Below are 13,121 nucleotides of genomic sequence, written 5' to 3' on the forward strand. Positions count from 1 at the left end.
ACAAGTTGAGTTGACAGAGGTAATAGTGCTGACGTAATAGGCTTCGGGGAGGCATTTGAGTTGGTACCGCATGACATCTTCATTAAAAACCTCAAAATGATGTCGTATGAACCCAGCCCACATGAAATAGATAAAAAACTGGCTAACAGATAGGTCTAAGCAGGGAATCGTCATCAAGTGGGTCTTCTTCAGCGGGGTCCCACAGGGATTGGTGCTTGGCCCAACACCATGTATCATCATCAATGACTTGGCAGAAAACAATCCGCACTGATAGAATTTGCAGACAACACAAGCGTTGCAGGAGTGGGAAATCGTGCAGAGGGCAGGTCACTGCTTCAGAGCCGGCTGGCAAACTGGGTGCAAAGTGCTTTAATACGGCGAAATGGAAACAGGTCCATCGAGGACGCCGGGCATGCGTACAGGCTGGGGGGGGCTCTCCCCTGGAAAGCAGCGACTCCTAGACAGATTTGGGGGTCGTGGTGGAGCTTGCAGTGCAAAGCCGGAAGCGGAAGTGAGACAAACAGCCTAGGAAGGAGGCGTCACCGGCTGGCACGTGCGACCCAGGGGCGTGGGGCAGTCTCGCCCATCACCACACAGTGTGTTTCTAACAGCTGCTCTAGGCCGTTCTCTGGGCCGGGTCACACAGGCCCCTCCGGTTTTGGGGCCCATGAACTCTCCACCCCCCAGCGGCGGCGCCGGACGAAGACACGACAGCCGAGTTTCTTACCAAGAGTGCGCTTTTATTTTTTAATTTTTTTTTGTCTTTTTCTTCTTTGGAAGGGGGAGGGATTTATTTTCTTAAACCTCAGGGTGTCTCCCCCCCCCCTTGTTTTCCCCTCCCCCTCCGCGGGGGCCCAACGGGGTGGGGGCGGGGGCAGAAGGGGGCTGGGGCAAGGGGAAGGATCGAGAAACCAAAGCAGATTGTATCGTCGTCTCGTCTGTCCGGCTCACGTCAACACATTCCAAGCACAACTTAAGAAATGCAAACGAAACCAAAAAAAATATATATATATTTATATATATCATTTGTCTTCTCTCCGGACGCGTGGGGGGTGTGTGTGTGTGTGTGTGTGTGTGGTGGGAGGGGGGGGCGCCACCTCGGAAAGGGAAGGGGTGGAGATCCGCTAAGCCCCGCCCCCATGGCTTGGCCCCTCCCTGTCCCCCGAGTCTGCCTCAGTACAAAAAGAGCCGCGGAGGCGGGCGCCCGGCTCACGCCAGGCCGAAGCCTTCCGAGCACTCCTGGATGGCCAGTAGCAGCATGTGACGTAGCTTCTCGTAGCTCTCGTAGGCGGGAAGGTCCAGCTGATTGAAACTGGGGTGAGGGGGAGAAATCAGTGAGATGGGGGGCAGGAGGCCAACGAACCTCCCCCCCACAGGGGCTGAGACAGATCCCCACCCTACCCCACCCCCCAATTCCCAGGAGATCAGAGTCTACAGCTTTCCCCCCCGCCGGCTTCTGTACGCCCCCCTTCCCATGGGGGGCCCCCACCCGGCCCCCACTGGAGGGAGAGTGCCCCAGGCCCTGCCCCGTGTCCCCGCACCCGGCCCCCACTGGAGGGGAAGGGCCCCACGCCCTGCCCCGTGTCCCCGCACCCGGCCCCCACTGGAGGGAGAGGGCCCCACGCCCTGCCCCGTGTCCCCCCCACCCGGCCCCCACTGGAGGGGAAGGGCCCCAGGCCCTGCCCCGTGTCCCCCCCACCCGGCCCCCACTGGAGGGGAAGGGCCCCAGGCCCTGCCCCGTGTCCCCCCCACCCAGCCCCCATTGGAGGGGAAGGGCCCCACGCCCTGCCCCGTGTCCCCGCACCCGGCCCCCACTGGAAGGGAAGGGCCCCACGCCCTGCCCCGGCCCCTCACCACGTGTGAGCGGAAGGCAATCTGTCGGTGGAGCGGTCGTCCCGGTGGATCTGGAATTTTTGGATGCCGTTCATGCCCTCCAGGGCGGCGAAGCCCTGCAGGGGGACCTTGGAGGTGCCTGTCACGAACTGCAGGAACTTGGCTCGGTCCGCCTGGTCGAAGGAACGCAGGGCTCGCCAGAACCACTGGATCTGCCGGGGCAGAGGGAGCGGGTCAGCCGCACTGAACGTTACATGGGGCTGGCTTGCCTGGTACGGAGCTGCAGCCAGCTCTGGGGCGGGGCAGCTGGGGAACAGCCGCACATAACAGCGCCTGGCGCAGAACTGCGGCCAGCTCTGGGGCGGCCCCTCACCTGGATGGAGTTGGACTGGTACTTGTGGTACTCGGTGTTGGATTTGAGGTCGTCGATGTCGATGGTGGGCAGCCCCGAGATGAGAAGCTCCAGCTCCTGCTCCGTGAAGATGGAGATGAGGCGCTTGGGGATGATCTCGTAGAAACCCTCCAGGAAGGCAGCCAGCTGCTTGCGGATGGCTCCTGGGGGGCGGGGAGCAGAATCCGTGAGCCCCCCCCTGCTCTAACCCCCAGCCTCCCCTCCGTTCCTGGAGCTGGGAGAGAACCCAGGAGTCCTGGCTCCCAGCCCCCCCCTGCTCTAACCACCAGCCCCCACTCCCCTCCCAGAGCCAGGGAGAGAACCCAGGAGTTGGGCTCCCAGCCCCTGCGCTCTAACCACCAGCCCCCACTCCCCTCCCAGAGCCGGGAGAGAACCCAGGAGTCCTGGCTCCCAGCCCCCCCCTGCTCTAACCACCAGCCCCCACACCCCTCCCAGAGCCGGGGAGAGAACCCAGGAGTCCTGGCTCCCAGCCCCCCCCCTGCTCTAACCACCAGCCCCCACACCCCTCCCAGAGCCGGGGAGAGAACCCAGGAATCCGGGCTCCCAGCCCCCCCCTGCTCTAACCACTAGACCCCACACCCCTCCCAAAGCCGGGGAGAGAACCCCGGAATCCTAGTTCCTGCTTCGCTCTTTAATTTACAGCTCGGTCTCACTGGGCTGCTCGGCGATGTTCGTTTTGTGTAGGTCCTACAGAAACCCGGGCCCCCTGCCAGAACCACCCCGCAGCCGCCTACCCGTCATCCTCATCTGGCAGACCAGGTGCACGTATTCCTTCTTGTTCTCCTCCGTCACCAGGATATTGGCGCCGTTGGGCTTGAGGTCCCGCACCTCACACACCCCGAACTCCTGCACCTGTGGAGTGAGGGGGGGCAGCGGGTGAGGGGGGGCTCCATTCCCGGCCAGTGCCACCCCATCCAGCCTCCCCCAAGACAGCCCATCCCACAGCCCCCCAGCGCAGCCCCCCAGTACCTCGGTGCTGAAGGTCAGGTCGTAACCTAGTGTGGACACGTCGTTTTCCAGCAGGTAAACCAGGCCCTGGTAGAAGTGGTAATCCTCGCTCTCCATATCCGTGTACCTGGGGAGGGACGGGGTCAGTGGGGTCACGGAGCCCCCCAGCCCCAGTGACCCCCAGCGGGCGCCCCCCAACCCCAGTGACCCGCCTCGGAGACAAGCGTCCGCCCGATCCCAGGCCCCACCCTCCCCAGAGCCCCGCGCACCTGACGGACTTGCCCAGGATGTGCTTGTAGAAGGAGCGGGTGAAGTAACACTCCAGCAGGCGGTTGTCGTACACGGCCTTGGCCACGATGCGCCCCACGAATTTGAAGTAGCTCAGGTGGTTGGGGTTGCAGTGGGACGAGGGATTGATGGTGTAGGTGACGCGGTCGCCGGGCGAGGTGCGGAACAGGGCGTACATGGGGTTGAACATCTCCCGCGAGATGATCATGTACCACTCCCGGAGCAGCCCGCCCGCATCCTGCCCCTCCTCGCCCTCGAACACGATGTACCTGGGGGGGGAAGGGGTTAGGGGCAGGACCCACGCAGCCCCGTCCCCACCGGGCGCCCCCTGCCCCCTCCCGCCCGCGTCCTGCCCCTCCTCGCCCTCGAACACGATGTACCTGGGGGGGGAGGGGTTAGGGGAAGGACCCACACAGCCCCGTCCCCACCGGGCGCCCCCTGCCCCCTCCCCCGCACGTCCTGCCCCTCCTTGCCCTTGAACATGATGTACCTGGGAGAGGGTTAGTGGGCGGGACCCACACAGCCCCGTCCCCTGCCCCACAACCCTCTCTCCCCTGCCCCAGCTGTGGGGTACCCGGCTGCTGCCCCCCCACCCTGAGAAGCAGGGCTCACAGTCGATTCTTCATCTCCTCAGGCGACTTGCGGTGCAGCTCGCGGTACGAGTCCTCGAAGACGTGGTCACGGCGCACGTGGACGGCCATGTCCTCCTTGCGCAGCCCCTCGTCCAGACGCTCCAGCTCCTGGCGGAAGTACCTGGGGGGTGGGGTGAGGGCGGTGTCAGGGCCTGGGAAACCCACCGCCACTGGACACGACCCCGGTGCAGGGTGTCAGGGCCTGGGGAACCCACCGCCGCTGGACACGACCCTGGTGCAGGGTGTCAGGGCCTGGGGAACCCACCGCCACTGGACACGACCCCGGTGCAGGGTGTCAGGGCCTGGGGAACCCACCGCCGCTGGACACGACCCCGGTGCAGGGTGTCAGGGCCTGGGGAACCCACCGCCGCTGGACACGGCCCCGGTGCAGGGTGTCAGGGCCTGGGGAACGCCCTGCCGCTGGACACGACCCCGGTGCAGGGTGTCAGGGCCTGGGGAACCCACCGCCACTGGACACGGCCCCGGTGCAGGGTGTCAGGGCCTGGGGAACCCACCGCCACTGGACACGGCCCCGGTGCAGGGTGTCAGGGCCTGGGGAACCCACCGCCGCTGGACACGGCCCCGGCGCCTAAGCCTGCCCCGCTCCCTCACCCCCACATTCCCAAACCTGCCCCCTGCCCTCCCTACTTGCGCTTGACGTCGAAGTCCAGCACGCGGATGTAGTCGACCAGGACAGCGAAGGGCCCGTCAGCCAGGTGGGTGGTGGACTGGCGCAGTATCTGGTTTAGCACCGTGCGGTGGGTCTCTGGGAAGGGGGACATGTGTGGGGGGTGTCATTCACTGCTCTCCCCAGCACCACAAGACGTGGCCCCAAAACCACGCCCCCCCCGACGGTATGTGCGGCTGTTCCCAGGCTGACCCACCCCAGAGGTGGCTGCATCTCAGCGCTGAGCGAGCCCATCCCATGTAGGGCCGTTCCCCATCGGTCTCGCCCTTCACCCTTGGAGCCCCGCGACCCCCCAACCCTGGACCATGCCCCTTGGAGCCCCTCCTTTCCCCCAATCCCCACCACACTGCAGCCCCCCCCTTCTCTCCCACCCCAGGCCCCAAGCCCCTCACCTGCGAAGCGCAGGAACTTCTGGGTGTCGGGGGGCAGGCTGGAGGAGATGTGCATGGAGGAGGGCTCGCGGGAGAAGAAGGGATCCAGCGAGGAGGGGGTGGCGGGGGTGAGGGGGGCGGGCGACAGGGGCGGGGGCTCGTCCTTGATGTGGGCCAGCTGGCTCTCGCGGGTGTCCCGCACCGGGGGCTTGCTCTCCCGCTCCGTTGCATGCACCAGGAAGAAAGCTTCCACCGCCGGCTGCAGCACTGCGGGGAGGGAGAGAGGGTGAGATCCGGGGGGGATCTAAGGACCCCCCACCCCACGCCAGCTGCACCACTGCAGGAAGGAAGGAAGGGTGAGATCCAGGGCCCCCCAACCCATGGCTAGCTGATTGGCTGCAGCACCACAGGGAAGGAGACAGATTTTGGGCCCCCCACCCCACGGCCGGCTGCAGCACTGCAGGGAGGGACGGAGGGAGGGTGGGTGGTTGAGATCTGGGGCCCCCCACCCCATGGCTGGCTGCAGCACTGCAGGGAGGAAGGGCAAGATCTGCGGCCCCTCACCCCATGGCTGGCTGCAGCACTGCAGGGAGGGAGGCTGAGATATGGGGGGGAGGGGGGGGGAGATCTGGGGCCCCCACCCCACGACCAGCTGCAGCAGGGGGGCTGAGAGCCGGGCCCCTTACCTAGCACAGCGTGCTGGTCGTGGGACTCCTCCAGCTCCTTCAAGCACTCGCCCAGCATGGCCCAGAGTTCGTCCAGGTTCAGCTGCTCGCTCAGGAGGGGCAGATCCGGGGGCCGCTCGTCCTTCTCCCCGGGCTGGGGTCCTTCCGAACCTGCAAAGGGGGGGCAGGGTTACCCCGGGGGTCCCTGCAGCTAAGGACGCCTCCCCATCCCTGGCTGAGCTGCGTATACACAGCCGTTCCCCAGCCATCCCGCCCCAAAGGTGGCTGCATCTCAGCACCAGGTGAGCCATCCTCGTGCAGCGTTATGTGCGGCTGTTCCCCCCCTGCCCCACCCCAGAGGCGGCTGCATCTCAGCGCCGGGCGAGCCGGCCCCAGGCGTGGCTGTGACAACAGGACACTCACCAACCAACTGGGCATCCTGTGTGACGGGCGAGGGCTGATCGACGTCCATAGGCGACTCATCCCTCCGAACAGCCCCTTCCGACTGGCTCGGCTCGGACTGCGCGGGACAAAGGGGGGGTCAGGGCGGGGCTGGGGGGCTCTTTGGGGCCGGATGTATGGTGGGCACGGAGGGACTCACTCCAGGATTGGCTGGTGGGGGGGGAACAATTTGACTGATGGACAGCGTTCCCCCCACCCCCCCACATGCAGCTCACACACACAAGCTGATCTTGCAAGGGATGGGTAGATGCCCCCCCACCCCCGCCCTGGGGGCAGCTCCAGCATGGCATGCATGGATCAGTGATGGCACAGCCCCACGGCAGCCGGATGAGGGTGGGGGCATGCGGGGGGGGGGGGGGGGTAAGGGGGACTCTCTCCAGAGAGGTGAAATTGGAGGGGGACAGTGGATTCCCACCTCCCGCAGGGCCTGTGAAGTGGGGGACCCTGGGGCTGGGAGCCATTAGATGTATACCGATTCCCACTCCCCTCCCACAGGAGAGAACCCAGGAGTCCTGGCTCCCACCCCCTGCTCTAACCACCAGCCCCCACTCCCCTCCCAGAGCTGGGGAGAGAACCCAGGAGTCCGGGCTCCCAGCCCCCCCTGCTCTAACCACCAGCCCCCACTCCCCTCCCAGAGCTGGGGAGAGAACCCAGGAGTCCTGGCTCCCAGGCCCCCCAGCAGAATTCCCAGGGGAGAAGGGACGCCCCAGGACTGTGCCCCGAGGGGCAGAGGGGAGGGATCGGCTGCTGGTGCCCGGAGATGAGGTGACGCGACTCGCGTCTTCAGGACTCAGCTCCTGGCAAGCGAACGTCCTCCTCGTTCTCGCTAGGAGGGGGCTGGGGGGGGAACCCTGGGGGCAGCCAGCGGCCGGGTTTCGAACAGCAGGGGGGCCCTCACAGCCCTGGGTACCCCCAAGGAAACCTCACCCCCTCCCAGGGCCCGGAGCGAACCCAGGCGTCCTGGCTCCCAGCCCTGCCCCAGAACTGAGGAAAGAACCCAGACGTCCTAGCTGCCAGCCCCCACCCCGAGGTGGGGGAGAACCCAGGCGCCCTGGCTGCCAGCCGGACGCGGGGGGAGGGGGAAGGGGGGCGGGGCCCCGCGGACGGAGTGGCCCCCAAGCGCCACAGGCCCCATGCTAACCGTTGCTGCTGGCTGCCGGCGCCGCGCCCCGCTGCCCCTCACGTACCATTTGTATAATGGCGTCAGCCTCAGCCTCCAGCTGCCGGACAGCGGCCTGGATGCTGCTAGCTGAGCCCAGACCGGAGCTGCCTGCGGGGGGGAGACGGGTCAGCGCGCGGCCGGGCCCCCCCGGCCGGAACCCCCCCCCTCCCGCTCAGCCCTGGTACCCCCCCCCCCCCGGCCGGAACCCCCCCCCCCTTCGCTCAGCCCTGGTACCCCCCCGGCCGGAACCCCCCCCCTTCGCTCAGCCCTGGTACCCCCCCCCCCGCCCGGAACCCCCCCCGCCGGAACCCCCCCCCCGCTCAGCCCTGGTACCCCCCCACCCCGGCCAGAACCCCCCCATCCGCTCAGCCCTGGTACCCCCTCCCGCTCAGCCCTGGTCCCCCCCCCCGGCCAGAAACCCCCCCCCCCCCCCGCTCAGCCCTGGTCCCCCCCCCGGCCAGAGCCCCCCCCCCTCCGCTCAGCCCTGGTCCCCCCCTCAGCCCTGGTCCTCCCCCCCTCCGCTCAGCCCTGGTCCCCCCCTCAGCCCTGGTCCTCCCCCCCCTCCGCTCAGCCCTGGTCCCCCTCCCCCCAGGACCCCCCCCCGCTCAGCCCTGGTCCTCCCCCCCCAGCCCGCCCAGAACACCCGCCCCCCTTCGCTCAGCTCTGGTCCTTCCCCCCCGCCCCCCTTCGCTCAGCCCTGGTCCCCCTCCTGCCCAGAACCCCCCCCGGGCCCAGCCCCCCTCTATCCCCTCCGCCCCCGGGCCCAGCCCTACCGAGCCGGCCCGTCTGCTTGGCCTTCTTGTTGGCGCGGCGCGTGTCGTCCCGCAGCTGGATGATGACCTGCAGCACGCGCAGGAAGAACTTCTGGGTGGAGGTCTTGGAGGTCAGCATGGACATGGAGGGCAGCTGCAGCTCCCGCCCGCCCAGGGGCCGCTTCTGGGAGGCCACGATCACCACGTTCTCCGCCGTGTCGAACCTGCCGGGAGGGGGGTTAGCGGGGGCGGCCGGGGGGGGGGGGGACACACACGGCACGGGGGGGCCCGGGGCGCATCACTCACCGGCTCTGCATCTTGCCCTTCAGCTTGGTGGTCTGGGGCTGCTCGTCGGGGAGCCCGTCGGGGGAGAGCAGCTCGCACTGCGCCCGCCGCTGCTGCTCCAGGTTGTACTCGCGCAGCTCCGCCAGCAGCGTGCCTGGGGGGGAGCGGGGGGTCAGCGCCTGCAGCCCCCCAGCACCCCAGGCCCCACCCTCTCCCCACGCCCCGCCCCGTTACCGATCTGCTTGCAGAGGGTGTAGCCCAGCTGGCGGGCCCCACTGAGCAGGAGCCGCAGCACCGTGTCCCGGGTGGGCGAGTCGCCCCGCGACAGCTGGAGCAGGACGTTGGCTGCATCCTCCAGCCCCTCCTCCGAGCAGGAGTGAGACGTCAGCACCTGGGGGGAGGCACAGGGGTGAGCGGGGGGGAGGGCACCGGGCGCCCCCGCCCCCACCCGGGCACTGCCCCGCACTCACCTCTACCGACAGCTGCAGCTGGCTTTCCGTCAGGCCCGACGCCACCATCTTGCCGTCTGTCCCGCCGCCGCCCGCCTCGCCCGCCTTGGCAGGAGATTTGCTGCCCTTGGCGGGAGCTGCGGGAAAACACCGGGGGGTTAGCGAGGCCCGGCCCAGGATCCATGAGGACCTGGGCGGGACCCCAGCTGGGACCCTGTGCCCCTCGCCCCAGAACCCCCCCGGGGCAGGGCAGAATCAGGATCCCACCACCCCTCAATCCCAGAAGTCTCTGGAGTCGGGGAGAGACCAGCCCCCCCTCCCACAAACCCCTCAATCCGACCCCCCCGGGGCAGGGCAGAATCAGGATCCCAGCAGCCCCCGGGGCCCAGAGACAGTAGGGGTCCCCCCTCACCTGGCACGGTGGGGGCGGGGGCAGGGGCGGGGGTGGGGGCGGCGGCCCCGGCGGAGGGCGCGGTTGGGGCGGGGGCGGTGCCCGGCCCCTCGGGCGCCTTGTTCTCCGGCAGGGCGATGGAGATGAGCGACAGCAGACGCAGCAGCTTCTCGGTCAGCAGCGAGCTGCGCCGGATGACGGGGTGCGAGAGCATGTTCATGAGCTGACCCAGCGGCGAGGCCTCCAGGCTGTAGGGGGAGCTCTCGCCCTCGGCGCCCGCGCTCACCGGCACAGACTTGACCGAGTTCTTGCCCTTGCGGCTCACGTTCATGTTGTCCAGTTTGACCAGCAAGTCCCAGAAGTCGGTGGAGATGCCACTGGCCTGGCCAGGGCTGCCCGACTGCCTGGCGCCCCGCTCCCCCTCGCAGGGCGTCTCTTTGGGCCGCTGCTGCGTGAAGTGGCTGGGGAACACCTGGGGAGAGGGGAGAGTCACAGCCTGGGGACGGCTGGTGTGGCGCGGAGATGCAGCTGCCTCTGGGGTGGGGGGCAGCTTGGAAACAGCCGCACATAACGCCACGTGGGACTGATTGCCGGGAGAGAGCGATCAGCCCAGCCCCTCTTTCCCCCCCAATGCCCAGCTCTGACTGGGGAGAACACCCCCTGCCCAGCCCCTCACCCTCCCAATGCCCAGCCCCCACCAGCGCCCAGCCCTGCCAGGGGAGAGCGCCTGCTGGCCAGCCCCCCACAGAACGGCGCCCGCCAACACCTACCCAATTGCCACAGAAGAGCTCCCCCTGCCCCCCCAGTGCCCAGCCCCGCCCCCTCACCTTGGCCAGCTGGATGAGGGTGTCCAGCACGTGGCGACACACCACGGGGGCGGCCTGCGGGTGGATGTGGACGGCGGCGCCGGCGGCGGTGCCGGCGGCGTGCTTCTCCGTGTGCTTGCGCACCGCCGGCCCGCTGGATCTGGAAGATGTTGGTGCGGCAGCCCAGGGCGGCGTCCATGGAGACGGAGAGCCAGGAGAGCTGGCCCGAGCTGCGGGCCTCCATCTTGTGCAGCAGCTCCAGGGGGCGGCCCTCGGGGGCCCCGGCCTTGGCGGCCCGCTTGCCCCGCTCGTCCGGCGGCCCCTTGGGCGTCTCCAGGCAGGGCTCGCTCTCGCTGCTGCGCTGCAGGATGGACAGCAGGCTGCGGATCACCCAGCCCCGCGTCTGGCCGTGGTAGCAGAGGTTGCGCAGCACCCGGTGCAGCCGGCTCGTGTTCAGCTTGGGCTCGTCCACGAACAGCAGCACCAGCAGGCAGGACAGCGCCTCGTGGTCCAGCAGCAGCCGGCCCCGCAGCCGCAGGAGGCTGTCCACCGTGCTGCCCGACGGCCTGGGGGGAGAGCCGGCTCAGACAGCGCGGGGGGGGGGCTGGGCGGCTACCGCCCCCCACGCGGGACACCAGCCCCCACCCCCCTCCCGGAGCTCGGCATGGAACCCAGGCGTCCGGGCTGCTACCGCCCCCCCCACTGGAACCACCAGCCCCCACTCCCCTCCCGGAGCCCGGTATGGAACCCAGGTGTCCGGGCTGCTACCCGCCCCCCCCCACTGGAACCACCAGCCCCCACCCCCCTCCCGGAGCCCGGCATGGAACCCAGGTGTCCGGGCGGCTACCGCCCCCCACTCCCCTCCCGGAGCCCGGCATGGAACCCAGGTGTCCGGGCTGCTACCGCCCCCCCCCCCCACTGGAACCACCAGCCCCCACTACCCTCCCAGAGCCCGGTATGGAACCCAGGCGTCCGGGCTGCTACCCGCCCCCCCACACTGGAACACCAGCCCCCACCCCCCTCCCGGAGCCCGGCATGGAACCCAGGCGTCCGGCGGGCTGCTACCACCCCCCCCCACTGGAACCACCAGCCCCCACTCCCCTCCCGGAGCCCGGCATGGAACCCAGGCGTCCGGGCGGCTACCGCCCCCCTCACCGGAACCACCAGCCCCCACTCCCTCCCGGAGCCCGGTATGGAACCCAGGCGTCCGGGCGGCTACCGCCCCCCTCCCCCTCCCAGAGCCCCGGCATGGAACCCAGGTGTCGGGGGGGCTACCACCCCCCCCCACTGGAACCACCAGCCCCCACTCCCCTCCCGGAGCCCGGCATGGAACCCAGGCGTCCGGGCGGCTACCGCCCCCCCTCACCGGAACCACCAGCCCCCACTCCCCTCCCGGAGCCCGGTATGGAACCCAGGGCGTCCGGGCGGCTACCGCCCCCCTCCCCTCCCAGAGCCCGGCATGGAACCCAGGCGTCCGGGCGGCTACCGCCCCCCTCACCGGAACCACCAGCCCCCACTCCCCTCCCCGGAGCCCAGCAGGGAACCCAGGCGTCCGGGCGGCTACCGCCCCCCTCACCGGAACCACCAGCCCCCACTCCCCTCCCAGAGCCCGGCATGGAACCCAGGTGTCGGGGGGGCTACCGCGCCCCCTCACTGGAACCACCAGCCCCCACTCCCCTCCCGGAGCCCGGCAGGGAACCCAGGCGTCCGGGCGGCTACCGCCCCCCTCACCGGAACCACCAGCCCCCACTCCCCTCCCGGAGCCCGGCATGGAACCCAGGCGCCCGGGCGGCTACCGCCCCCCCTCACCGGAACCACCAGCCCCCACTCCCCTCCCGGAGCCCGGCAGGGAACCCAGGCGTCCGGGCGGCTACCGCCCCCCCTCACCGGAACCACCAGCCCCCACTCCCCTCCCGGAGCCCGGTATGGAACCCAGGCGTCCGGGCTGCTACCGCCCCCCACTCCCCTCCCAGAGCCCGGCATGGAACCCAGGCGTCCGGCGTCTCCTCAGGAGAGGAGACTTGAGCCTTCCAGCTAAGAGGTCCCCCCCGGGCAGGTACCTGCTGTGACTGCTGCTACCGCCCATGTGGAAGGTGCCCCCCCTCTGCACGGCCAGGCGCGTGTACTGGACCCCGCGGTTCCCGCTCAGCCGGCTGGTGAAGGCTGTGGGGAGAGGAGCAGAGACAGGAGTTGGGGGCTGCAGACCAAGGTGTTGGATTGGGGGACGGCGGGGGCCCTACCCGGGCTGCGCAGGATGGCCGACAGGGACGAGGTGCTGGAGTGGGGGTAGGGGGGTGCAGGGGGGGCCGTACCCGGGCTGCGCAGGATGGACGACAGGCTGGAGTGGGGGTAGAGGGGTGCGGGGGGGTGCCGTACCCGGGCTGCGCAGGATGGGCGAGAGGGCCGAGGGGCTGGAGTGGGGATAGAGGGGGTGCCGGGGGGGGGCGCCGTACCCGGGCTGCGCAGGATGGCCACAGGGCGAGGGGCTGGAGGGGGGATAGAGGGGTGCGGGGGGGGGCCGTACCCGGGCTGCGCAGGATGGCCGACATGGGCCGAGGGGCTGGAGGGGGGATAGAGGGGTGCGGGGGGGGGGCCGTACCCGGCTGCGCAGGATGGCCGACAGGGCCGAGGGGCTGGAGGGGGGATAGAGGGGTGCCGGGGGGGGGGCCGTACCCGGGCTGCGCAGGATGGCCGACAGGGCCGAGGGGCTGGAGGGGGGATAGAGGGGTGCCGGGGGGGGGGGCCGTACCCGGGCTGCGCAGGATGGCCGACAGGGCCGAGGGGCTGGAGGGGGGATAGAGGGGTGCGGGGGGGGGGCCGTACCCGGGCTGCGCAGGATGGCCGACAGGGCCGAGGGGCTGGAGGGGGGATAGAGGGGTGCCGGGGGGGGGGGCCGTACCCGGGCTGCGCAGGATGGCCGACAGGGCCGAGGGGCTGGAGGGGGGATAGAGGGGTGCGGGGGGGGGGCCGTACCCGG

The 13,121-nt window shown here is 69.7% G+C and overlaps 1 protein-coding gene across 1 annotated transcript in view; it reads right to left on the minus strand.

Annotated features, from left to right (window-relative positions):
- Nucleotides 1-719: 719 nt before the first annotated feature.
- The window catches only part of HUWE1 (HECT, UBA and WWE domain containing E3 ubiquitin protein ligase 1), a 63,906-nt gene continuing 51,504 nt past the window's right edge, over nt 720-13,121 (minus strand). Inside the window, 21 exon segments of the mRNA XM_065571243.1 lie at nt 720-1,312; nt 1,855-2,045; nt 2,207-2,388; nt 2,980-3,097; nt 3,215-3,320; nt 3,463-3,750; nt 4,094-4,234; nt 4,762-4,879; nt 5,194-5,439; nt 5,859-6,008; nt 6,261-6,357; nt 7,441-7,467; nt 7,469-7,569; nt 8,235-8,437; nt 8,520-8,652; nt 8,733-8,889; nt 8,969-9,084; nt 9,360-9,810; nt 10,166-10,285; nt 10,287-10,710; nt 12,205-12,307. Coding sequence (XP_065427315.1) covers nt 1,210-1,312; nt 1,855-2,045; nt 2,207-2,388; nt 2,980-3,097; nt 3,215-3,320; nt 3,463-3,750; nt 4,094-4,234; nt 4,762-4,879; nt 5,194-5,439; nt 5,859-6,008; nt 6,261-6,357; nt 7,441-7,467; nt 7,469-7,569; nt 8,235-8,437; nt 8,520-8,652; nt 8,733-8,889; nt 8,969-9,084; nt 9,360-9,810; nt 10,166-10,285; nt 10,287-10,710; nt 12,205-12,307 — 3,575 coding nt within the window. The 3' untranslated portion in view covers nt 720-1,209.

The sequence above is a fragment of the Chrysemys picta genome, chromosome 17, assembly GCF_011386835.1.
Source record: "Chrysemys picta bellii isolate R12L10 chromosome 17, ASM1138683v2, whole genome shotgun sequence".
Lineage (NCBI taxonomy): Eukaryota > Metazoa > Chordata > Testudines > Emydidae > Chrysemys > Chrysemys picta.